General features: G+C 41.7%; 1 protein-coding gene across 3 annotated transcripts in view; it reads right to left on the bottom strand.

The window, feature by feature from the left end:
* Positions 1-4,364: 4,364 nt before the first annotated feature.
* Positions 4,365-27,705, bottom strand: part of gripap1 (GRIP1 associated protein 1) — a 43,001-nt gene continuing 19,660 nt past the window's right edge. For all 3 annotated transcript variants that reach the window (XM_056384508.1, XM_056384509.1, XM_056384510.1), the window contains 11 exons: positions 27,441-27,542; positions 27,082-27,195; positions 26,579-26,656; positions 21,473-21,568; positions 20,048-20,104; positions 19,635-19,734; positions 16,050-16,180; positions 14,303-14,419; positions 13,299-13,392; positions 8,660-8,832; positions 4,365-7,049 (listed from right to left, as the gene is read on the bottom strand). In XM_056384508.1, coding sequence (XP_056240483.1) covers positions 6,969-7,049; positions 8,660-8,832; positions 13,299-13,392; positions 14,303-14,419; positions 16,050-16,180; positions 19,635-19,734; positions 20,048-20,104; positions 21,473-21,568; positions 26,579-26,656; positions 27,082-27,195; positions 27,441-27,542 — 1,143 coding nt within the window. In that variant the 3' untranslated portion in view covers positions 4,365-6,968. The remainder of the gene's footprint in view (positions 7,050-8,659; positions 8,833-13,298; positions 13,393-14,302; positions 14,420-16,049; positions 16,181-19,634; positions 19,735-20,047; positions 20,105-21,472; positions 21,569-26,578; positions 26,657-27,081; positions 27,196-27,440; positions 27,543-27,705) is intronic.

Below are 27,705 nucleotides of genomic sequence, written 5' to 3'. Positions count from 1 at the left end.
ATTTAGGCTCTTTGTAGCAGCACTAATGATGTGCTGAGAAATTTCAATCTGGACCAAAGTGGTGGAGCGATTAAACAGCAACAACACACTGCCACTGTGACTAAAAAAACAGACTGAATAACAAACTAAACAGAGAGAAACAGGTGGAAGAAATGAAAGAAAATAGAGTCAAATTACAGCAAAAGTCAAATTACATAGAGAAAGAAAGAAACAAAAAGAGAGAGGTGGTGTAATCAGACCTCAGGCTGTTCCTTCTCAATTACAGCCTCCTACACTGCTCACTGTGTGTCTATATAAAGACATGTATCTCTGATTGTACATATGTGGGTAAAAGAATGTTTGTGTTGTTATTGTTGTTTGTGTGTGTGTGTGTGTGTGTGTGTGTGTGTGTGTGTGTGTGTGTGTGTGTGTGTGTGTGTGTGTATGTCTTGCCGCAGTGGCACATCTCTCTCCTCCCACTCTGAAGCTAAAAGCAAACGCAGCGGCTCTCATTACACACACTGAGAGTCCAATCAATACAGTGAGGCCTCTGGGGGCCCACACTGCTCTCTGAGAGTGTGTGTGTGTGAGTGTGTGTGTGTGTGTTGTGAACAGTCAGCTATAACTTAAGTCTGTTTAAGGCAGTGAGTGTAAAGTTTGGCTTAAGTGAAATAAACAACAAAACAAAACAAAACACAAGGGAGGAAAACACTGTGCTGCATTCAATGTCCTCTCCTGCAGTGTATTATATTATTATTTCATGGTGACGCATTTACCACCCACTCCTATGGTCTGTTCTCTGGTGATGTGTTTACTGTCCCCTGAAACCATGCATATACTGTCTGCTCTGCTGATGAGTTGACTGTCATCATACGTTCATGGTCCTTTTCCTGCAATCTGTTTACTGTCTTTCCTATGATGCCTTTGATATCTTCTCCACTGACCTGTCGTAATGTGTTTATGCCTTTTCTGGCCATAAGTTTACTGTCTTCTCTCGTGATGCGTTTACTGTCAGCGCTGGTGTTTTCTTTCAGGAGGGGTGTTGTCAGACATGTTGTTGGTTTCTGTTGTGAAGACCAAGTGATGTTTTCTGTCATCACACACACACACACACACACACACACACACACACACACACACACACACACACACACACACACACACACACACACACACACACACACACACACTCTGTCTATATTTAGTGACTGCTGCAGGAGAAAACTCGTTAATTTTTTAAACTCTGTAACCCGACTTCCACCTCCACTCTCTCCACTTGTGTGTCTCTGACAGACATGTTGGGATTGCCGTGGTAACCCTCTGGTTTCCCGGGGCGATTAGAGAACCCTGTTACATCATCCTGTCCTCACGCCCATTCTGTACTATATATATATATATATATATATATATACATATATGTATGTTTGAAGCAAATAAACAGATAACATTACATTATTATTGTTCCTGCTGCAGCTGCTTGTTAATTAATCAGATGAATTGATAGATTATCAGGCTGCTGCAGGTATTGTTGTTCTCCTTGTTTTCAGGTCTGATCAGGTCTGATCAGGTCTGATCAGGTAGACCACATTGTGGATCAGGTTGAAAACCAACTTCATGTGGTCGATGATCTCGATCAACAGAAATGAGTCAGTCTCTGATGAACCAGCACCATTCTTTGACCTCCTCTTCTTCTTCCTCATTCCTCATCATCTCTTCTTCCTCCTCTCTCCTCCTGCATCATTTTATTCACCTCATCTTTTCTTGTCATCTCTCCTCGTCTCATTTTAACTCTTTCCTTCCTCCCTTCCTTCCATCCTTTTCTCACCAGACCTCTCGTCTCCTCTTTCCCCTCCCCTCCTCCTGAGCCCTCCTATCGTCTCGTTTCACCTCCTCTTTTTCACCACCTCCTCTGCCCTTTAACCTCCTGTCATCCTTTTCTTTTCCTCCCCTCTGTCCTCTCACCTCCCTCCTATTCCCCTCTCATCACTCCTTGCCCCTTCTCTCATCTCCTCTTTCTGTTCCCTCTTTTTGACCCCTCCTTTCATTTCTCTTCTCCCCTCTCTTCCTTCTCTCATTTCTCCTCCTCCTCCGCCTGTCATCTTCTCTGGTTTCTTTGAGTTTTTTCCAATGGCTGATTGAAACTTCAACTGTCAAACAAACTGGGGTCTGAAGAGTGATTTAGGTTGATGGATGTATGAATTATGATCTTAGATGTAATTTATTGCTGTACCAGGTGAACTTCCCATGAGCAGGTCTCAGGAACTTCTCCCAGACACAAACACAAAAAATCTCCTTCAGAACAGGTGACTGAAGGAAACAACAAGACAAATGATGAGAAACATAGAAACAATAAAGTTACAGAGTGAGAAAGAGACAGACAGAGAGACAGACAGACAGACAGACAGACAGACAACCTCCCTCTGAGCCCTCCTTCTAATTAAAACCACATTTGGAAGAACTCATCACTTCCTTCACTTCAATTAACCCTCGGCCCAGCCAATCAGATGCTATCTCGTTAAGGCAGACCCCATCAGCGGCGAGCGGTCACCTCTCTAATCTGTCTTCCTCTGTGGGACAGGAAGTACTGGACAGCTAATTAGTGCTGAACGAGGCGGCGTCTCCCCGCTGAGAGACCCGGACTCGACCTCCATCACCAAACTTCTCTGACAAGAGTTTGATTCTGAACAAAACCCGAAAACAACAGAGAGGATTGTGGGAAGGATAGAGGAGGTGGAGTCTGTCTTCTTCAGTTTGTTTGATGATGAAAACTAAAAACTGGACGAGTCTCTGAAGTTTGTCACCTGCAGAGATTATCAGGAAGTAGACAGAGCCTTCAAGTGTTTTCACATAGAGATGAAAAAAAACGGACGAAAGAACCATAATTCATTCAACTTTTCGCAGATTTTATGACTGAAGTCGTTTCCTGTCCACTTCATTCTCCTCCCTGCAGACAGTTCAGACAGAAACTGTGACACCAACACACACACGGTGTATAAAATATTCAGCAGTGTTCACCTCTGTTAATTTTTCATAACACAACTGCTTCTTTTCTCTTTTACTACGTCCCTTCATTTTCCCTCTGAGCTCCACAGAAAAAATCAATTCTGATTCTTCCCACCAACATTATGTTTGATTCACAGGAAATTCACATGATGGATAGAATGTGACAAGAATAATAATAAGTAAATGGAAAACATCAAAATTTGAAGAAAGTATTTTTAGTCCCCCAAAATCAGAATAAGGAAATAAAATGTATCTAATTTATTTATCTTTTGTACTTATTATTTAATTCTGTGTGTCATTAAACTTAAATTTTAATGCAAACATAATTTTTTGATTCAAAATACATTTTTATAATTAAACAGAAGTCGACAGCCAAGAGTTTGTCACTGCAGCTGTAGATTAAACTGCTCAGATGGATTCTTAAGACTCTGTTAACGATGCACAGCGCGGTCCAAAAGTCAGAGAATGTAGTATTTACATGTGTGAAACATGAATTTGAGAATATCTCAGTATTTGCTTTGTCCCTGTTTTGCTTTAATGATGAACTCGAGCTGCAGAGACAAAACCCGTTGACCCATGTTCTCCCAGCATGATCTGATAAGGGTCCACAGAGCTTCTTGTGATGTCACAAAGTTTCTCAAGGGCCTAAATGTTCAGTGAGGCGGAGGTCAGATGACTGTGGAGAAGAATCCATGATGGTCAGGACTCCGGTCTTCAAGTAGTTCTTCAAAGCTCTGAGGTGTTTGGGTCATGATCCTGCTGCAGCATGAATCCTGCAGACCAGAGGGTGGAGCCTGTTTCTGAAGGATGGAGTGGTACTTCTCCATGGTCAGGGTGGAGTCAACTCGGTGCAAGTCAAAAACAGCCAGTTCACCATTCACTGTGGTATCATTGTCTCCTTACATCCACTCTTCTGTTACTGACATTAACTTCACACTAGGATTCATCAGTAAACATAAAAGTATTTTTGAGACCACTCAGCATTTGGTCTTGTTTCCCCTGGTTTAGAAAATGCTGCTCGTCCTCTGAGACCATGACAGGACAAGCCTTCTTCTGACAGGACTTTGGCTGCTTCTGTGTCTGTGATGAAGTTTCTTTTCTGTCTTTCAGTGAACTGATGTTAGATACAACTGATCCTGATTTTTCAAAGCAGTTTAGAGCTCCATCACTGCCCCCTTAGAAACATTTAGTCCTGCAATGATCTGCTGGAAACTTGAGGCACAGCTTTATTTATACCGGGCGAGCACTGGCTACAGGTTGAGTTACCTGATGAGTCGATCAGATTCACCTGAGAGTTGATACAAAATCAATTGACTGATAAACCCCAGGTCTGATTAAGTTCCGACAACTTAGAAACAAGAGAAAAACCACGGACACACCAATGTCTTCAGACAATATTTTATATTTTCTTGTAGTTAGAATAATTAGCGTCATGATCATCATTAGTCTCATAAATAGATCAGTTGATTCTTCGTACAGGTAGAAGTCATATGACAGCGTATATATACAGATTTAAACAGATACAAACAAAAACAAAGCAACAGGCTGAGTCACCGCCCAGCACATAGACTGATCCCGCTCAGTCAGAGCAGTGTAGACTCAGAAACAGAGACAGAGAGAGAGAGCTTCAGTTTGTTTTCAGTGCAGCTCGACTGGTTTCTTCTGACTGTTTTATGATATCAAATATTAAAATTATCTATATTTAAACTTTCAGACCAATATAAGGCTCGATCCTATGCTGTGCAAATTATTTTTAATATTTTTTGATTTTCTATTGTTCATTCATGTGTTAAATATGTAATAATGTATTTAAAGTTTGGTCTAAAGGATCTACATGAGATACTTGTTTGTGTGAACGAGTGAAGCTGCTCTGTCAACAAGTCCAGCTCCTCTCACTGGTTCAGAGTCTTTCCCTCAGACTGAGGTAGACGTTTTCTGCAGTGTACAAACAAAAATAAAGCAGAGATGTACGGGCATATTGTTACAGCATAACACAATGTCCAGGATATAGTCAGAGCTGGGTCAGCAGGAGCCATCCTGGTGCAGAGTGTAATCCTGGGCGCAGTCAGGGGCCATGTCGCAAACATAAAAATAAATCCAAGAGTCCAGGAGAACAAAGAAAAAGCAGAACAGACAGGAAGTGTTTGTCGTTCACTTTCAAAGTTAAAGTTCTATTTTTTACAAAATCACAGAAGCAGATTTAAAGACAAAATAATAAGATATGTTCTCTCAAGCAGGAAGTAGGCCCAGCCCGACAGAAAGATAAAAGAACTTAAGTCACAAAAAAGCAACCAAAGATGATAATTTCACTTTTTTTCTGCACCATTTGGTGTCGCCGGTAAGGATGGAAAGAGTCACAAAAAGTTAACAGTGAGGGAGAAATTACATTTATGTAATCCAAGACAGACACGGCCTCGGAGATAAAGAGATGAATCATCAAAAACCAAACAAAAGCAAAGACACCGAAAATCATTTAGTTTTCATTGAGCCATTTTGCATCCCAGGTTGAACTGAATCACATGTCAGAGAGGATGGATGCCCAATGGTGCTGGATCAGAGCTGTGATCTCATTAATTCTCATATTTCCAGACAGAAGTCACAAAGAAAAAACTAAACACTTAAACTCATCATCAGATTTTTACTCAAATCCAATGTTTTAAAAGCAGCAGAACTTTTGAAACCAAATTATCCTCTAATTTACTTTCTCAGTCCCAGTGAGTAGTGCAGACCTGATTTTAACTTAATTTTAAGATCAAACTTTCAGCCATTGAACCTAATTATTGATATTTGATATTTTAATGTAAAAATGACTTAAATTCATTTTTTATATGTTCATAATAAACAGATGAGTTCATGAATTTGTCTTTTGTATAAAACCTTGAAATGACACGTCCTGATCCTGTTAAACATCCCTCATCATACAAGTGACAGGAGCCTTTCTGCATCCCAGAGTGTCTGAGGAGTAATAAATAAAAGGAGAGATGCAAATTAGCTCCATGTTGTGGCTATGATGCCAAAGACACAGAAGGTTTGACATGTAAGACAGATGTGACAGGAGCTTAGTCCAGAAAATAGCCACAGCCTGACACAAACATAAAAAACATCAATCAACTGCTGGCGTCTGCTCACTAACACACCTGATTAACACGTGTGTGTGTCTGTCGTCAGACAAATGTGGAAACAGAATTGTCTAGATCTAAGTGACGGAAAAGACTCAGTTGTGATGAAGAGTCACTGGATTAATCCTCATCACCTGACCTGAACATGGGACTGTCAGTCATGTGACATGACTAAATGATCTGCTGCTGAAGGTTGTGACTGAAAGCTCTAGGAAAGAAAACTGTCAGTAACAGGTCAGACAGTCCAGGACATAGACAGGCCCCAAGTTTTCAGTAATGACTTTGTTGCAGACAGGAAGCCCAGGAAATAGCCAGATCACAACAGAGTTACTACACATAGAAACCATTAAAATAACTAATTCAGTCAGTTCAGATACCAGGACTGTGTTTTCCATGACATAGCCAGGACCCAACAGACACCAGAAACGGCATTAGCAGACATTTACAGTCCGTTACAATAGAAATCATAAGTCTGTTACATTGTGTGGTTTCCAGGTTGTAGCCAGGACTTGACAGAGTGGTGCAGTCTAATTACAGTACATTCAAAAGCAACATAAATGAGCTGAGCGCAACTTTTGATGTTTCCATTCTCTCTGGTCTTTATAACTTACTGTTTTCTCTTGTCATTGAGAAACAATAAATTGACGAATTCCAGCACTTAGTCATAGCCCAGCAGGCAGACTGAAGTGGTGAAATCGTAACAGCTCCAGACAGCAGTCAGAGCCAACAGCAGGTCTTAGGTCATGAATATGGAAAGAAAGAAATACTGGTTCCAGGTGTTAGTCTGAGCCCAGCCCACACCGTCCAGCTGAGAAGAACAATAGTGGTGAGGGGGGAGGGAAGGACGGATGGATCCAGGTCATGGTCTCATCCTGACCCAGTTGCTCCGACACCAGGACTGTTCTCTTTACTGAGACGGACTAATTCCTGGGACAAAACCTCCAGGTCCTGCAGAGGGAGGGAGGGAGGGAGAGAGAGAGAGACAGACAGACAGACAGACAGACAGATAGATAGATAGAGAGAGAGAGAGAGAGAGGAGTTCATTCCTCACTTTGAAAACAGCAGCTGATAAACAGAAATGTGAACATGTTGAAAACAGTCGACGCTGTCTCAGATCTTCAGTTTCAGACAGAAACAGGTGAATCTGTGGGTTCCGTTTGTACATTTTAAGACATCTGGGAATCAGTTCATTATGAGCTGGTCTCAGGCAGCCTGATGATTATTTTTATTGTCAGGATCACTGAGATGTCTAGAAAATTGGTTGTGAAGAGTTCTGATGGGACATCCTGGTCAGTGGACGTGTCTCAGAGGGACGGGTTCTGACTGCTGGTGCCATTTAGGTGGCAGAAGACATTGTTTAGTCTTTGTTTTATGTCTGACTCCACCGACATCAGAGGATGATCACGTAAACTGTTAACTCAGCGACACTGCTGTTGACAACAAACATGGCTGACCTCCTGAAACGCTCCAAAGTCGATGGAGCGACTGGGAAATGTGATATTTGTAGGAACAACGAGTTCTTTGTTTAAATATGAATCTGCTGTCCAACATGTTAAGTCAGAAGTTGTTATGTTGATCATCTGTTCATCACTTCAACAGCAGAGAAAAGAGGAAACTGTTTCTCTGTCAAGGTCACTGAACACGGTGTGTGTGTGTGTGTGTGTGTGTGTGTGTGTGTGTGTGTGTGTGTGTGTGGCCTGGACTTCCCTCTGGGCGATCTGTCTTCCTACACACTCCTCAAAACACAACTTCACCCCCTGCAACGAATTAACCGCTTTACACACAAACACACACTCAGTGCTGCTCATCGTCATGGGAACAGTTACCACCACCAACCACTCGGCAACGTTTCACACACTCGCACACACTGAACTGCCTGTTTTCATGTTCAGACATTAGGTCATTTGTGTGTATAACTTCATATACTTTATACTACTATAACTATCCAGAAATCCCGAGCAGTGATGTCAGCATAGTGGACAAACTGCTGTGGCTTTTATTCCCTATTTGTTCTTTATACCTCGATGTGTGTGTCGTACGGCTGAAATAATCTTCGACTAATTGTTGTGATCGGTGATGACGTAGATTCTATGTCGACACTATCTACTGTTGCAGCTCAACTGTCTGCTACGGGAGAAAGTCTAGTTTGCCGTACCCTGTGATATGTTAAACAGTTAGCAGGTAATTATTGTAATTTTGTTATATTTGACACTGTCAATTCGTTTATATTCAATTATACTGTTACTGTTTTATGGATTATGATATTGGTTAGAGACACCTGCTAGTTTCACAGATTTCTCCAGTTTATTCATAGACATGTCAGCGGTTGCCAGCATCCCTCAAGATGCTGATAGGCGACCACAGTAAGTAGCGATCCAGGCTGATGTTGCGGTAGGTGATTTGGGGTGGGGGATGTTAACCAGCCATCCTCCCTCTCCAGCCCACAACCTAACTGTGCTGTGTATTGATAAAACCATGACGCTGTCCGAGGTGCTGAAGTAACAGACGGACTTGTGTGTGTGTGTGTGTATGTGTGTGTGTGTGTGTGTGTGTGTTACCTTCTGCAGGTGCATGTTCTTGGTCAGCTGCTCTTCCAACATGTTTTGCAGCTTCTTGTTCATCTCTCTCAGGTTCTCGTCTCCTGGTTTGACCAGATCTCTAAGGACTGAACCCAGACCACCTCTGTCTCCCTGAGAGCCTCCGTGACCTCCAAAGGCACTGCCCGACACATCTGAGGAGACGAGGAGACGAGGAGTTTCTGACAAAGTAAAGCTCCAGTAGAATCATTGCAGTGTGTCCACAGAGACAGGTTAAAGGTTAAAGCTTCTCTGTGGCTGTGTATTAACCACCATGATGAAGCTGCTGTGTCTGTGTGTGTGTGAGCAGGTATTTCTGCAGTCATCAGCTGATTCTCTTTAACACCCTTTAAGCCTCTATGAGACCTCCTTCAACACCTCAGTCACCAGCTGCACAGCAAACACAAGAGACATTTACACAGTGCTGCTAGGCGGAGCGCTGCAGACTACACCTTCCAGGACAGACCTCAGCTTAAAAATCAACAGTAGATCAACAAAAAATAAAAGTCAACCCAGCTCAACACTACTAATTTTATTTCTTTGTCCTGGGATACAAGACAAGGAGAGGAGACGAGGAGATAAGAGGACAAGAGCGAAAGAGGAAATGAGATGAAAAGAGAGAAGAAATTAGGGAAGGGGATGCGAAAGGAGCAAAAAGGTGAGGAAAGAGGAAAGGAGAAGACAAGTGAAGAGAGGAGAAAAGAGGAAACAAGAAGGGAGAGGAAAGGAGGAGATACGATAAGAGGAAAAAGATAGAGGAAACAAGAAAGGACACAAGAGGGAAGAGAAGGAAACAAGTGAGGAAAAGAGGAGAATATGAGAGGAGAGGAGAGAAGACAGGATGTGGGTGTTTTTATGGATCTCAGTAGTAAATAAGACAGATTTACGACCAAATACATGTTACACACTTACACACACACACACACACACACACACACACACCACTACAACAGAAGCTTGTACATCACATCTGATGTTGTCATAAAAGTAGACACAAACACTCAAACTGTGTGTGTGTGTGTCAGCTGCATAAAACTAAGACATAAAAAAAGACTGCAGTGTACACACACACACACGTACACACACACACACACACACACACACACACAATGATTAAAGAGGTAAAAACTGATGGAACTGAAGAAAAAGAAATGAAGAAACAAATAAAGGAGATTCTAATTAAAAGAAGATCATGTGGCAGCAGAGTAGACAAGACTTTATGGTGCAGTATATCACACACACACACACACACACACACACACAACACACACACACACACACACACACACACACACACACACACACACACACCCTAGAGATGCTGACTGTGCAGAGTGTATGTGCTGTAAATATTTAACACCTGAACACCTGTGACTCTGTTTACCTGCATGTTGGTTTCACACATCTGGAGAACAGCTGTTCAACCTCAGCACTCAACCACCTTTGAGGAGTTAAGGTGCACACAGAGTCAAGTGTCCATAATAATAATTATTATATAATACTTTTCCTAAAAAAAAGGTACAAAGTGCTTCACAGAAAAATAAAACCAGATAAAAGAGATGCCAAAGATCATGACAGTAAAACACAGTAAAAAGAGCACGACATCAGATTTAATAAAAATATTTGAAAGGATCTTGAAGTTGAAAAAACATTGACAGTTGAAAAGAGGCCGTAGAACATGAAGGAACAATAATTAGGAATAAAACAATATAAATAAAACACACATTAAACATTAGTAAAGGCTGAGATAAAGAGATGTGCTTTAAGAAGAGATTTAAATAAAGTTCATGAGTTACAGTCTGACTTCAGCAAAGATCAACAGTCTGTCATCAGCCATGGGTTAGTATCTGAAGTCTAGAAAATATCACTGATGAACAGGAGCTGCTGAGAAGCCCTGAAGCAAGGCACTAACCCTCCACCTGCTCCACAGATCAACGGTGTTGCCTAGCAACCCGGCAGCAGGTTACAATAACCGTGACACACTCACGACAAGTCTTAACTAAATGTAAATGAAAACTGGATGTATAGAACATACACACACACACGCACACATGCACACACACAAACACACACACACACACACACACACCACACACACACACACACACACACACACACACACACACAGAGCCCAGTTTGCAGCAGAAGTAGCTCAGCTCTCGTTTTACTGCCCATTAGATTTCACATCATTCCAGTGTTAATGGGAGTGAATGAGAGTTAAACCAGTGAAACATGAAATTGAAAACAGCAGGAGAGAAAGAACAGAGAGAACAATGAGGAGAGAGGAGGAGAGAGGAAACAGGAGGAGAGAAGGGAGGGAGGAAACAGGAGACAGGAAAGGAAACAGGAGGAGGGAGGAGAGGTAACTATCAGTACATCACATTTCACAGTTTCACTCAGACACTGAATCACGTGTTTGTTCAGATGAGTAAAGAGCAGACTTAAGAGTCCTGCACAGGTCTGGTTTAAAACCTGATCAATCAAACTGATCGATCAGGTCGGACTCGACCATCAATAGAATTTTGTCTATTTTTCCTTCTTTTCTTCCTTAGTTTTTACTGGGTTAAGTATGATCATTGTCGACCGTTTTAAAAACTCTCTTCCTCTTTTTATTGTCATTTTGTTCACTTGAATTTCCACCTCCTCAGGCAGGAATCATGCTTCTCCAAAGATGCACATCAATGCCTGTGCAGAGAGAAGGGTGTTATGGGTAACGGCTGAAGAGCACGTCTCACAAATGTCATTAACACATCGTGGTTTGTCACAGGAAGTTCGATACAGCCCCTGAAGTGTGTCATGCTAACAACAGCTGCTACAGCTGAGTGCGTGGCACAGGTTTAGTGTTTTATGTGGTTGTGCTTACAGTTTGTCAAGTGCTTTCAACTTTGTAAATGAAAAAGTAAATGCAAAACATGTTGTAGAAGAGTCAATGGATAGCAGCCAACTGTTTTATTATGGTTTGTCTATAATGAATTAAAGACTGAACGGCACTGCTCAGGTCTCAGTTGTTGAATTCTCTTATTGTAGAAGTAAAAGAAGTTTCACTGATGTGACACGTCTCTACTGCTGTAAATGCATCAATCCTAAAATTTGAAAAATCTGAATCAAAGTTCAACATGAGCATTAACAGAGGTTGAAATGAAGGTGGGAACCAAAGAAAACAGCTCTAATTTTGTTATTAATGTTCAGTTTTTAATACAGTGTGTTGTTGTTTCTGCAGGAGGATCAGAGATTAGAAAGAGGAGGAGGAGGAGGAGGAAGAGGAGGAGGGTATTTAAGTGAAAAATAAATCTGCTGATAGTTTGAGGAGTTATTAAAAAACATTTCACACACACACACACACACACACACACACATAAACACACACACACACTCTCAGCATCACTGTGCTAAAACAGTAAAGCAGCTAAATATAGCAGCAGTGGAACATGAGGGAGAGACAGTGAGTTCAAATGGATTAACAGAGAGAGAGAGAGAGAGAGAGAGAGAGATAGAGAGAGAGAGAGAGAGAGAGAGAGAGAGAGAGAGAGAGAAAATCTGAAACATCAGAATTCACAGATTCAAGACTCCACACGTCTCTGTTTCAGGAACTGATCAGTGCGATTTTCTATGAAACACATACAATGTTCAAGTGTTTGTTCCCGATAAACAGAAGAACATCTCCTCTTCCACACATATACACACACATAGACAGACACAGACACACACACACACAGGTCCATGTGTGTGTGCAGGTAACTGAAGCGGGAGATTAAAGTGGTTGTAATGAAGTGTCACTGTCAGATAAACGACGTGCTGAGCCAGCTGACCCACCACTGACTGACTTTATATTACCTCGGACTGTACAGAACACTTTGTACCACTGAGTCCTTTCACACTCTTCTCATCAGTCTCATCATTATTTTACATTTCTGAAAATTATTTTATGTATAAAATAATGTCAGAAGCACCAGAGGAGTTTTCTGAGATAATCTGAGTATTTTAAAATCTTTAAAAACAATTACAGGATCATTAGTCACTCAGCGATGACGTCTGAATACAGTTTACATGAACAGCATGAGGAGAAATGATGTGGTGCTGCAGTCTGACTACTCAGCTGGATCAGTCAACTCCACTTAAACCTGCAGCTTCTAATGATGTTTTTCAACTGTTAACGAGTGTTATACAGTCACTGCCCAAAGAAAAAATGTGACCCGACCTTTATTATTAAATGAGAAGAACACACACGTCCTACAGTCTTTTCATGTTCTTTTCCAGTTAAATGAGTCTCTTGCATCACAGCAACAGAAGCTTATGTGTGTTTGTTTGTTTTGTCGTCTCTAATTAAAGGAACAAACCGAAAAACCAAGTGATTATATTTTTATGAAATATAATATTAGGCTTGTTGAGCATTAGGCCTCAGCAGGGCAGCGCTCACTCATTCACAGGAGGATTATATGTTCCTGTTATGAGAGAAATCCTCTTGATTCAAAGACCAAATCAACTATTAAACCTCAGAGGTTCAACATCAGGTTTTAAAGATACAGCTCAGGGACAACATACTGCAGCTGTTATATCAGTCAAGTCTGTGTCCATATCACTGCATCAGAAATCATGTTAACTATCTGTGTGTGTGTGTTACCTATGCGGCTGTCCATCACATATGTCTCTATGATGGCGCTCTTCCTGCAGATGTCCTCAGCCATCGACGAGCAGCTGACCTCCAGATGTTTCACCTGGAGACAGAACAAAAACAAAAAAACAGTTCAGTGTTTTATGTTTTCTAACAACAGAAGAATAGACGAGCTACTAACAAATTTACAGATTCATTTTATCTTTTTTAATTATGTAAATATGTTAAAAACATAACATAACTGTGCACTCAAAGATTTTGCTTGACACGGGCCCTGAGATCACGCACACCTGGAAGTGTTGCGGAGCCCCCTATGGGTCGGGATCACGAGGCTTTGGTAGACCTCTACCTAAAGATGGCCTGAAGATATGTACCCAGATTTATGATGTTTGGACAAATCATTAATGAGTTAAGGCCATTTTCCTGCTAAGCCCCACCGCCTGTGAAGTTTATTAGTTAATATCTTAAAAACTAAATAAGATATCAACAGGTTTTACACAACCTTTGATCAGCTGGGTCAAATGATGATCTACAGAAAATTTGGTAGCTGTCAGAGGGGGAGGTGTCAAATAACCTTTTCAAAAGATTCAAAATCCAACATGGAGGACTTTTATGGCCCGAGAGGCTTTTTGTAGAGAACACTGAGCTGGACCGGTGAGTCAGATTTCAAATAACGAGCAAACATCGAGTTTTTAATTGAAAACTGAAAGAACTTGTCAAGTATCAAAGTTATTAACTTAACAGATGAATTATTGCAGCAGCAGAAACGTGTTCAGCCCAGAGCTCACCAAGGAATCTGCAGACACTGGGAATATTGAACATTAATAATTCATCCAACAACATAAACCTGCTTCTAAAACAGGCTGAACCCGAACTGAGCCGCTCAAACAGGACGAGCTGAACGTTTGCTTTTCTTTGACTTTTTGGTTTTATTTGCTGATAGTAATCCAGACAGACGGGACAGAGACAGGACATGTAACATATGGTTGTCATGGTAACAGAAAGCTCCTCACCTTTTCCTCCAGCATCCACTTCTCCTGCTGAACCTCAGCGAGACGCTGGAACAACTCTCCGACCTCGTCATCAGACAGTTCGGCCGGACGGTTGGACTGAGGACTGCCTCCTCCGGACTGAGACACGAGCAGGGAGAGAACATCATTAAACATCAACTCAGAGACAGAGGTGACAGATCTGTCCTGCTCCAGGGCTCTGTGGCAGCAGGGGATTTAAACTCACAAACTTTCTGATGAGGTCCTCAGAACAAGAAAGTAGAAACAGAATAACATCACTATCTGTCTCTTTCTTTAAAGCAGTGGTGACCCCTGAAAAAAAAACCTTGTGTCCCTCGTGGCCCCTCACAGACTGTACGTGTACCTGCTGTAGACAGGTGTGAATTTTTTTTTTTCCTATCAGATTGATGAGAGCAGTGTTTCTCAAACTTTTTCAGACCAAGGACTTAACCATTAAATAAAAGTCACGGACCACCTCGCTCCCCAAAACATCCCCAAAACCAACAGGGCTACTGCTGCGAGCTAGTGCGAAAGAATGTGACCTGGGAAAGAGTTTTAATTACTGCAACCCCTGAACGTCACACTGGTCAGATGTCATCAAACGCACTATGATCTCAGTCATGCTACGTGAGTAGACAGTGTCGCAATACAGTAGGTTACAGTGAAGTCCAACAACACTGCAAAACAACCAATTCAAATAATAATGTTTGAATTTACATATGAGTTGATTTATTAGTAATTTAGGACAAAATAAACCAGGACATTTACATCACCAGGTCTGAGAGGAGCTTAAAAACTGATGGTTTCACAGCTCTGTCTCTCAGCTGTCAGAGGAAGTCACACACATCACACCCTCTCTGTCATGTGACACTGTTGCTAATGACGACCGAACCACCGCAGTAAACTGACCTGACGGTGGACTCTGCTTACTTTCATGTTTTGACGGAAACACTCGGTTACATAAAGTGAACCTGTCAGCTCTATTTACGGTGTTTCTATCAATAGGAACGCACACACACACACACACACACACACACACACACACACACACACACAGTGTCACCATGATGACAGTTAAAAATAGCAGCAGAGGAACTTCAAAGACTCTTCTGAGAAAATAAATGTAAAATATAATCAAAAAAAAACAGAAGAAATATTTAAATCTACTGTCTGATAAACTGACAGTCAGAGAGGAGGATCATGGGATATTATTGTTCAGCCTGCCATCACCACGTCAGCACATCCCCATGGTAACTGATGTCATAACAAAAGACAGGTAGAGAGGTCAGACCGGGGGGACACATACACACACACACACACACACACACACACACACACACACACACATGCAAGACTCGGGTTGTACAGTTTACAGCTGGCCACACATGCTCCTCCTGCACCGCTCGAGTCATTGACTTTTAATTTTTAGGAGGAGACTGAGTGCCTACAGCTAATTAACTGAGTGGATGATCAATGACCTGGTTGTTGGAAATGGATGTTCAACTGTCTGCTGCTTGAAACAAACTCCTACATGAGTCACGAGTGCTGTCAAAACCTATGCTACGATCTGTGGAGAACCAGTTTTAATATCATGACAGTGGAGTTTTACATGTCGTCAGAGTCTGGACTCTGAGCCAGCTCATAGCAGAATTACACACCGTAACACTGCCTTTGTCTTTTCTGTCAGTGTTTCTGAGGCAGTCACCTTTCAGCTCTATGAACTGTGATAAGCGGCTGAGGCTCCACCCACCTTGTTTTGATTGGCCGGCTGAGCCTCCTTCATCATGTCCCTGTAGGAGAAGGAGGAGACGGAGGACGAGTCTCCGGTTTGCTGAGTCCGACTGGGACTGTTGATCTCTGACAGAACCAGCTCTTCCAGACCTGAGACAGACAGGATGCAGATCGTGATGAGAGCCGCAGGAAATCATGAAAACATCTGGATTCACCTCTGAGAGGACAGTCAGGATACTACACACTACACTCTGCTGCTGCTGATGCTACAACAGCCGGGTGCTGCTGTGATGTCTCATCCACAGGGTCTGCAGACTGAGACCGTGTCCATGCAACAATACAGTGAATTCAGAGCAATGTAATCAGACTTTATTAACTGAAATTGTAATTGGTTAAAACTGAATGACTGTTCAGTGTTTATATTAAGTGTGACCACCGCGTCATGACCGGTCGACTGAACCGTACAGTGCGAGTAAACACAACACACAAGATTAAAAGAAGTTTTCAGCACTCTGAGTTGTGATCCTCAGCTTTTGATTTTAGCCTCAAGCTGCAAAGGGGAAAAAAGTCTGGATGCTTTCTGCATACACTGTATTATCAGCCTGTGAGTATCTCAGTCTGTGTACCTTCAGGCAGTTTGTTTTTTCATTTTAAACCAAAAACGGAAAATCAGAAAAACAGAGCACATTTTCCGTCAGAATTAAAAACGAAAAACAAGAACATCAAATTGCAAATTCCTTTTTATTCCATATTCCTTATTTAATTAAAGAATGACTAAAGGTTGTCAGGTGGCATGGAAGTAAAGATAAATATTTCAAAACAGAGCTAAGAGTAACTGTTTTTCCATTTTTGGTTTAAAACAAAAAATCTTACTGTCTGAATGTGCACTGATCTATCTCAGGTCAAAAAATCTCAACTATACATAAACAAGTTGTCCAGGTATTTAAAAACATTAAACTATCTATAACTAACTGTTGTAGTGGAAAATGGTGGTGAAAGGACCGTCCCCTGTCACATTAAGTCAGTGAAGTATCCCTTTAAAACACATCGTGCCTCTAAGACACTTAACTGTCTTTAAGTCTTTTAAATGATCATTTAAAGGGACAGCGCAATGGCTTAACTAAAAGGTCCACTGGCTTTTAGGGACAGGTCACTGGCTGAGGGGGACCATTCATTGTCGTAAAGGGACGGTCCTGTGTCTGCCTCACTGGTCGTCTGCCAGGCCTCATGCTGGTGTTGATAAACTGTGGTAAATGGGCAGCCCTCTGACTTTTAGCTGTGCACCTGTAATTTCCACCTGTGAGTCTGCCAGTGCAGGGAAGTCTTGACATTTGGATTTATCCATGAATGTTTTAAAGCGATTGTCTCCTGGTTTAAAAGGACTCTTTGGGAACGGCCATGAGCGAACTGTGCCTTTAAGACTATGGCCGTCCCTGTTATGCACTGGACCGTCCCTTTAAGGCAGGTGGTGGGAGTGGGCAGAGAGATAAGTATGCTACTTTAAAATGTCTGATTCTCAGGTTTGTGCAGAAGAGCCTTTTAAACATTCATCACTACTCATTGATTATACATGATGCAGAGGACTGCCCTGCACCAGTGTGTGTGTGTGTGTGTGTGTGTGTGTGTGTGTGTGTGTGCGTGCGAGTGTGTGTCTGTGAGTATGTGTGAGTGTGTGAGTGTGTGCATAAAACGAGTACACGAGTACAAACAGTGTGACTGAAAGGCTGTTAAATTAAAAAAAATCCAAGACAGAAATGTAGAAAAAACAAGTGAGAGAAAACTAAATGTAATGGAGACAAACAGAAAGTGACTGACTGTGCGGCTGTGTGTAAGTGTTGTATTTACGTGTATTTGTGTGTGTATTGTGCCAGCAGACGCCAGTGTGTCCACCTCAGCTCTGGGAATCGGAGCATGGCATTAAATATTGAGCAGAAGGTTCCGGACTAAGCCAGAACCTCCTGATGCAGGGTTAGCACGCCGCAGATTATCGGCCCCATCGGTCACGTTCCAATCACATCGCAGCCACTTAGGACACACACAACCACACACACACACACACACACACACACACACACACATCTCTCCTTACTGGAGCATTTAAAGGGCAACGGGCAGGTTCTGTTTCAGGACAGTGAACAGAGCTCTGAGGCGATAAAGTGCTGAACAACATGGCTGTTTTGTCTGTGATGGTACCCATAAATTTGGGTTTGGACTTCGGGTCTCCCGTCATTTTTGTCAGTTTGAGGAAACAAAGAACCAAAATCTGAGACTAAAAGAAAACTGCAGACCCTGAACACATCACTCCGTCAGCCACAGTTGTTTTGATGATGTATTAATTTTCTGATTCTCCACTCAGACTTAAATCAGTAGAAGTTATGGTGGAATACATTCACTGACTTTGTCTTTGAGGACAAAAGTTCCCCTCTTCTCGCTCACTTCAGTTCGGCCCTAAAATTCTCCTCAGCTGATGTTTCTGTCGTCATTAGATGAACTTTATCTCAAGTCTCTTTAACAATTGTTTGAACTTGTTGAATATGGCAATCCAGATTCCCAAGAATGGGAGGATGCAGTTTCATCAATCTGCAAGCTCAGCAGGACTCAGGTGTTTGTACACCTGTTTGTTATCAGTCATCACACTGCCTCTGTTGGTTTTTATTTATTCATGTTTGTTAACTTGATTGCAGAGTGTGGAGATCTGTAAGGAGGCAGCTCCAGACAGTAACAAGAACTTTATCTTTATCCTCTCTGTCAATCTCTGGAGAGATGTCAGAGCTGGTGGTAAATTAGCAAAGATGCTGAGACCTGACTGAGATCTCTTCAGGATGACCATGGATGCTGACTGTAATGCCTCGCCCAATCATTAAATCCCAAGATATTATTTAGATAAGTCAAACAAAACCTAATCATTTCCCTCCTCAGATCATTTACTTTTGGTGACACAATAACAGCTGTGTTTTCTTCTGGGCAGAAGTATCGAGCATAGTCAAGCAAGGCAGGCGTCTAACTACTACAAAAAGCAACTCAGCAAATAAACAAACAAACATTTGTAAATGGACAAAACATAAACGATACCGATACATAAGATTTGATTTCATTAATAAATCGAAAAAGAGCTATTTCTAAAACTCCAGACATTAAAGGACCAGTGTGTATGTTTTTTTTTTTTTTTTGGTAAGGCTTCAGACTGAAATCAACCTAATTGCCCTCCCCTCACCCCTCCCTGTCCAAGCATGTACGAGAACCTACGGTGGCCTTCAGGTAACATAAAAACTCAAAGGCTCTACAGCCAGTGTTTGATTTGTCCGTTATGGGCTACTGTAGAAACATGAGGGTGCCACATGGCGGCTCTGTGGAAGAGGACCTGGTCATGGAGATATGAAGGGCTCATACTAAAATAGTAAAAGCACCACAATCCTCAGTGATGAATTATGATAACAATTATTAATATTTCAGTCGACTTCTGCCAACAGCTCCCCTCAATCCTATACACTGGTCCTTTAAACTCAGTTATTGACACCAAATTAAACCAGGTCAGAGCCAGAGACTCTGTCTGGAGACCAGATACTGTTGTGACATCACAGTGTCATCTCAGGTGTGTGTGTACCTGTCCTGGTCTTGCTGTTGGTCAGTATCTCCTGGAGTCTCTCCTGCAGTTTGTCCGCTCGCTTCCTCTCCAGCTGCAGCTGCCGCTTCAAGTCTTTCAGCTGCACGCACGCATGCGTACGCACGCACACACACACACACACACACACACACACACACACACACACACACACACACACAGGGATTTACTTTGTAATTACTATTTTCCATGCACTGCTGCCCTTAAATTACTCTGGAAAATATATTCCCTCCTTTTCATTTCTTTTTAAATTCTACTCAGTGCATCCACTCATCTGTCTGTCTGTCCATCACTGCAGACAGACAGGCCACTCATCTGTCTGTCTGTCCATCACTGCAGACAGACAGGCCACTCATCTGTCTGTCTGTCCATCAGTCAGTGGACACTGAACTCACCGCTGCACTTCCTTTCTTCTCCAGGATCCTCTGACCGTCCACAGTGTCCTTTATCTCCTGCACACAGAGCAGATTGATGGAGGTCAGAGACAGAAAGAATAAAACAATAATAATTCCACAACTGTAAAATCATTTTGCCTTGATGCTGATGCAGCTTTTTAAAGGATCAACCCAGTGATTTTACATATTTTAGCTGCATATTTCATAAATCATGTTGCTGTAGAGGTTCATATCTTTAAATACCAGGAGGTTTGTTTATAAAGCTTCTTTCTATAGCCGACACTGCAAAGTGCTTGACGATAAAAAAAACAACTGAGGGACATGAAATACTGATACATAGGAATGGTAAAAAAAATAAACAGATGGTTCTTTGGCTGCCGTGAGGAACAGCAAACCCTACTTTTATGTCTCATGTGTGCAGGTACCTCATCATGTATATCTCTGAAACAGATCAAGTTTAAATTTACTGTCACATGACACCTTCAGTGGACCCTGCCAGAGGAACTTGAGACTTTCTGGCTCACATGTGCACACGACAGAGTTTGTCATGTTAACACTCTACAGCTTCTGTCATTCAGTGTGTTGATCTTATTTTAGATATGCCGTAGCTATATTTCAAATGTTTTGTGTGTTTGTTGTTTTCTTTTGCTTTGTTGTGATCTTAATATTTAATCCTACATTTTATTTATATTACTCTTTTGGCAGTCTTTGCTCTGTGAAGAACTTTATAACTACTGTTTTGAAAAGTGAGATACTAATAAAGTTATTATTATTACTCTGATTATTAGAGGTTTTGCAGCAGCAAGTGATCAAGGCTCTCAGCTCCAAGTTCACTGATTCCTACTGAAGATGTAAATCTATTAAAACAACTCTATAGTTTCTTTTATTAAAGAAAAGCTCAGTAATTTCCTTAAACAGCTGCTCCCCCTGAAACAAACAGAAGGAAATAATGCATTTGTTGGGGACTATTTTCAGCAGCAGATGTTTCCACTATTGGTGCTCCATTGAGTATGTACGGCAGCAGGATGGTTTGTGTGAGACCGAGTCAAAATAAACTACAGTTTGTGTGTTCATGGTGATGAGGGAACATGTCACCCGGTGACACAGTGAGAATCACTGATGTGTTTTTGACAACACTGCAGCTCTGTGGCTCAGAGGAATCAGATGCATCAGACTGTGATACACTGATCATACGTTCAGTGTCGGTTTGGTTCTGCAGACTGGATTTGATGACAAGAAGCTGAAACTTGAAGGTCACTCAGGGAGGGCAGATCTCCAGCGTCAAACAACATGCACCAGACTTCAGAGGGAAAATATTCAAATTTAGAGTAAGTGATTCAGATCTGCCCCAAAGGTTCGGCACTTTTAGCGTATCCGCATCGACAAACAAACAGACACAGGTGAAAACAGCCTATCAGCTGTTACCTGTCTGAGTTTTCCAATGGTGTCACCGTGTTCATCCTTCTGTTTCTCCACCTCCACCAGCTGCTGCTTCAGTCCCTCCATCTCTGACTGCTTCTCCTGCAAGACGGAGACACACAGAGGGTCAAAGAGAGAGAGGAGGACACAGCACAGTGAAACCAGGAGGTCAACAGATCACACATCTGGAGCAGAAACTTAACAACTGCAAAGACGTGACAGAGAAGAGTGACGCCTCTGCGAAACTCCTCTTCCATCCGTCGCTCTCCTCGTCAAACAAAGTAAAACAGAGATTTAAACAAGCTACATCTCCACCTCCAGTGATGCCCCCTCAGTCTTAATCCATCTGACCGGGGATTGAGTTACAAAAAAACTGCTTTTAATTCTCCTCTAATCCTCTGCTGCTAATTAATTTGACTAAAATCTACATTAACACACCCGCAGGCTGCAGCCGCCCACCTGACACACACTGAAAACATGTCATTCTGGAGGAAAACAGAGTCTCTTAATTCCCTGTAATGTCACACATCTTAATCACAAACACACACACACACACACAAACACGCCTCATCAAGCAGAAATTAGCTTTTGTGTTCATTTCTGAGCCGTTCAGATTTTATTACACTGAGAAATGAGGAGAAACAGAAACAGTAAAAGAGAAGCAGAGGGGAAGATGTGTCTGTTAATATCAACACTTTAAAAAACACACACACACACACACACACACAGACACACACACACACACACACATAGAGTACGGAGGCAGACAGGTGTGTGCAGGCGAACAGTGGAGGATTGAACAGATAGTGTATCAGGGTTTCTGCAGACTCACCAAGTTAAATCTAATGTCATTTTTACAGCTTGTAGAAAGACATTTATCACGTGTTTCATCATCACCACGGTCAAAGTGTGAAGGTGTAATGGAAAAACCAGTTCAAAAGAATATTTATGATCGTTATATCACAGCATTTCAGCACTTTTGAACAGAACCAAAACAATAATCCCTGATGATATAAGTGATTAAATGAATGTGAGCTGGACCTGGATGAGGAGGGGAAAATAGATGGATGATCGATCAATTAAAAATTATGAATTCGTCTAAGTCTTGACGTGTTTCATTGTGAGCTGATGATTGTTCAGCAGCAGTGACAAAAAAACTCTCTGCAGCCAATATGCACATATACTGTTTATACTGTGAAAGATAGTTTTTATTGCAGATTATCTTCAGTTATTGTGTGGTTATTTCTTTGCACTGGTCATTCTCATTATGATTTTACAGGCTGTTGTTTTGACACTGGTTGTGTTTTCATGTCTACTTGATGTGCCCTCAGGACAAATCAAGTTTTCTTGAATTGAACTGAATCCTCTGGCATTAAAATCCGACTTTCGTTACACTCACACACTCAATTCATTCCCAAACCTGGTCCACAATGAGGGAGCAGTGCAGTTCTACACTGACCTGAAGTCTGCTCAAAATACAACGGTGCAGATAAAATAATGGAGGGAAGGTGCTCTTTACTACTCACTATTGGTAAAATGTACACTAGACTGTCAAAATTTAGTTTGCTCCAATTTGTATCCTCTCTTTTTATTCTTGTAATATTTCCATCAACAGGATCTTCATTTCTCCTTGAGCCTGAAACTTTGATCAGTAAAACTTTTATCAGCTTGTTTCAGTTTGCGGAATCGTCTCCTCTGGAGGCTCCGCTGTTGTCGCTGGTCTTTGCACCTGTAGTTTGTCGGTCTCTCATCAGCAGCTGGTTGATCAACCATCGCTCTGTATTAAGCTAATGAGAGCAGCACTACAGGCCTCAGTGTGATAAACAAGGCTGTGGAGACAACGTGACTGTAACTTCTCATCATTTAAACAGCAGAGTGTGAGGTTACAGTGTCACTTCACTTCTTTTAAAGAACCTGAATGTTTGACGGTTCATTTTCAACTGAACCTGTTTTGCTCAGTGGAGTCAGATGCAGAGTTTTCCTTTTGTGTCTTAATCACTGAATCATTTCTCCATCTTCACTAAAACCTTTAAAACTATACAATGTTGTAAGAAAAACAAACTGTATATAAAATAGAAAAAAACCCTCTGAGCTTCACATGGTTTAACTTCTCTATTGAAAGCTGAAACCTCTGAACGTGTAGGGGAGTTCATGTGTTATCAGCTGTTTCCTGTTTTTCTGTTAACGTCTATGAAAATCAACTCACAGCCTTGAATCTTACAGCAAATGTTTAATATATACAATATATATAATATAACAAATCAGGGCCGAACTGCGATTATGATATGAGTCACGATTATAGTGGGAATGGTACTTTCTGCATTATCACTTTATTAAATATAAAAATGATGACGATGTGATTTTTGTTCCTTTAGAGCAGGAGAATATGATCTGTAGGCCGGGGCGTCTCTGTTGCACCGTAACACTTCATTCACAGTTATTTATGTTGTGACACATTTTACCTTTATCAAAAAAATGGCAGCTCCTGCAAACTGGATATTGCACTTGAGATTTTGATAATATTTCGATTTTACAGCCCTATAGCGTTTAATTTAGTCCATTATATCTTTATTTTAGCTCATGAATCAAAACATGTAACAACCTTTTTCTTTTAAACCTCTAATCCAAGAATCTCCAAACTGTGAATTAATTTTCTTCTTTTTCACATAATGATCTTTTAATAATAATCAATTATCATCTGAAACTGATGTAACTGTAGATTTCAGGGTTTTACATAAACACAAGGGACAAACTCACATCTTCTGAAGATGCAGGTGATTATTTCTAACAGTAAACAGAGGCAGCGTGCACAGCTCCAACTCCTGAGCAGCTCTAACGCGCTATTTGTTTGCCCCCCCCATTAAACAAGAGGATTATTTATCAGTGAGCGCCTGTGTATCTGTGTTTGTCCTGATCATTTCTAACAGTTTGCTGTTTGAGATTTAACACACCATCAGTGTTCAGTCAGCCAGACAGGAAACGATACGTGACGACTGAAATCCAAACCCACACCACGTGGAGCACCTGCTGAGCACCCGACCTGCTGCTAATTAGACTTCCTCCATCATTAATTAACTTTTCCTATTAAGTTTCCTCAACCTGCTCTTAGTACAGGGCTGTTATCCAACAGATAACACACACATACACGCAGACGCGCGCATGCGCGCATGCACACACACACACACACACACACACAGAGAAACAGAGTAATCATTGAAGTTAGTCTCTGAGGAAACTCTTTCTCCCTGAAGGATTTCAGAGGACCATGAGGACCAGGCAGCCTGCTAATCTGATTGACTGAAAGGACTTGTTACATCAACACTGACACATCCCATGATGCACAGCAGGTTGTGCTTTATTGGCTGGTTAGCCAACTCTACTGATAACCACAATAAAGACTCCAGACTGAACCACTGCTCGACCTTTTTATAATTCAGAGTTTGTTAGACTTATTTTCTGTTCTAACTTTTTTCTTGGCAGCGGACTTTGTCTTTGTTTGAGACACTTCAGGAGGCGTCTGATTGGTCCAGCTTCATCCTGCAGCAGGACAGCAATCTTCAGAGACTAGAGGAACCAGCAGTCCTGCAACAGATGGTCTGGACCCCACAGAGTCATGATCTCAGCATCATGGAGTCAGTCTGGATCACATGAAGACACAGAGACCCTGAGACTGAGAACTGAGGCAGGTTCTCCAAGATGCTGGAACAACCTGAAGAACTGTGAGCAGGTGTACGAGGAGAACTAGGGCTGGTTTAAAGGCAAAGGGGGTCATAACAGATACTGATATGATTCAGGTTCTTTTTACTGCACTTTTTACAAAGGTAATTGATGAAAATAAAAGCTATTCATGGCTTCATCTCTGAAAACATCCTTACATCACTTGGACTGTATGCCACTCCTGAAGCTGCAGCTGTTTTCAGACAGTATCAACTTTTAGTTTTGTGTTGGTCTGGATCAAACTGACTGAAGTGTCTCCACAAGAATAACAAAGCAGCTCCTCTAACTGTCTGAATTAGACTCATTTATTACAAAGTTTAAATCTGTGAGGTGAAATGATGCCAACACAAACACACACTGACTGACAGAGACTGATACTAGACATTTCTGTTTATCAGTTTATAAACAGATTGTTTGACAGAAGTCGTGTTGGGAAATCTGATCACAGATCAAGATGCAGAGGCGACCAAAACAGAAATCCCTGCTATCATCCAACAGTCAGATTGTTGGTGATTCGTGCGATTAAAAAGGTTTCTTCACCCGACACACTGGACATCAAACAACAACTGATCAAGTGGAAATGTGCCCCAATTCTAAAATTAGTTGTGGTTCAGGGTAGGAAATGAATTGTGGTGCTACAGAGACGCCTCGGCCTGCAAATCATATTCCCCAGACGTAAGGGAATGTAAAAATCAAATCATCATCATTTTTGCATTTTTTTTTTTTAAAGTGAAAATAAAAATGAAAAAATGACCACTCCAATTGAAAACGTGACTTATATCTCAATATCTGCCAAAATGATGACAATATTATTTTTTAATTTTTTTGCATATCATTCAGCCCTATTTCAGGGTTAAAATCAGGCGTTAGAGACTCATAATGCGAGTGTCAGTCAGTTGTTAAACAGAGCCTCCTCTCAGTGCGACAGTGTAGTGTAAAAACGACGTGTGACGGGAAACAACAGAAGAAGAAAGAACAAACACCGACACAAAGGAGTGATGAGTGTTTTCTGTGCAACAACAGGCTGAGAGTGAACCGAGCTCCGTCCTGACAGATTGTGTTTGTTCAGAGTCTCTGTAACAGACTGTCAGTTTAACATGAGCCTCCTCCACTCTGATCTGCTGTTAACACGATTTAACCTCTCCGCGTTACCATGGAGACAACCAGGCTTTAATTAGAAACACACATTCAATTAGAGCTGGACTAGATTCAACACACACACAAACACACAAACACACCTACACAGACTGCACGTATAAACAAACACCCACGTACGCATATATTCATTTTTACAAAGATGCTTCCTGAAACATCTTGTTCTGAAAAACCATGTGTCTGTGTGAGTGTGTGCACGTGTGTGTGTGTGTGTGTGTGTGTGTGTGTGTGTGTGTGTACCTCCAGCTGAAGTGTGTGTTCTCTCTGCAGCTGCTTGATCTCCTCTTGATGTTCCAGAGAGTTCTTCTCTATGTTCTCCTGCTCACACACAAAAAGACACACAGGTTGTCAAGTCAGAGCTGGCGGTGAAATACACACAGAAAACATGAAGACACAGAAATCTGCTCATCGACTGAAGAGTAGAGAAATATCTTAGATCATGAGGTCATGAGCAAATTCCATCCAGGTAAAGAATCACCTGTTACACTCAAGTCCAGCTTCACGTTTGTAATATTTCATTTTATGACAAGTAAATACATTTTTGCTGTCTGGCTAAATGTTCTGTTATAAAAACATCATCCGCCTCGAGATGCAACACAAACTATTTCACAGAAACGTTCAGAGCTAAATCAAAGTCACTCCCAGTCTGTGTACGAATGTTTTTTTGAGCAAATATGATCTGAGGGGAGTTTCAAAGTTTACTGTGCAAAAAGCTAAAGGAGCGGTTTAACTGGCTGACAGACCTCGGCCTCCTTGAGTCGTCTCTCGAACCAGCCTTTGGTTCCCTCCATGGACTGAACCTGAGCCTGTAGCTCCTCCACCTTCGGCTGAAGACCCTCCAGCTCTTTAGTCCGAGCCTGAAACACACAGATGATAATCACACTGCAGACAGACACTAGGTGATAAGATATGAGGACTGATTGTGCTGAGGGAAAGTAGAGTTTTGGAGGCATTATATCAAAATCAGGAAATCTACCTTCCTCCTGCCTCCCCTACTCCTGATTCTCCTCCTTGTTCCTCTCCTTCCCCACTACCTCACCCATCACCTTCTCTCCCTGTTACTCTTATTTCCTATTTCCTCCCTCTTCCTCCCCCTCTTTACCTTCTCATCTCTTAGCTGCTGTCGGATCTCCTCCTCAGAGCGATTCTTGTCTTCATGGAGTCCTCTGAGCTCCTTCTCATACCGAGCCCTCACCCCAAGAACCTGAGAGCAGAGAGGAGAGGAGACAAGGTGAGGAGAGGAGAGGAGAAAAGGAGACTTCAGATATCATTCACAAAATATTATGCAGTTGTTTTGTATTTCTAGGGAAAACTACAAGACAAAATTAAAAGGACAAACTGAAAAGAAAACATGAACCCTGCAGTCA

This window comes from Seriola aureovittata, chromosome 9, assembly GCF_021018895.1.
Source record: "Seriola aureovittata isolate HTS-2021-v1 ecotype China chromosome 9, ASM2101889v1, whole genome shotgun sequence".
NCBI classification, from domain to species: Eukaryota; Metazoa; Chordata; class Actinopteri; order Carangiformes; family Carangidae; genus Seriola; species Seriola aureovittata.
This window is presented reverse-complemented; position numbering and strand designations above follow the sequence as displayed.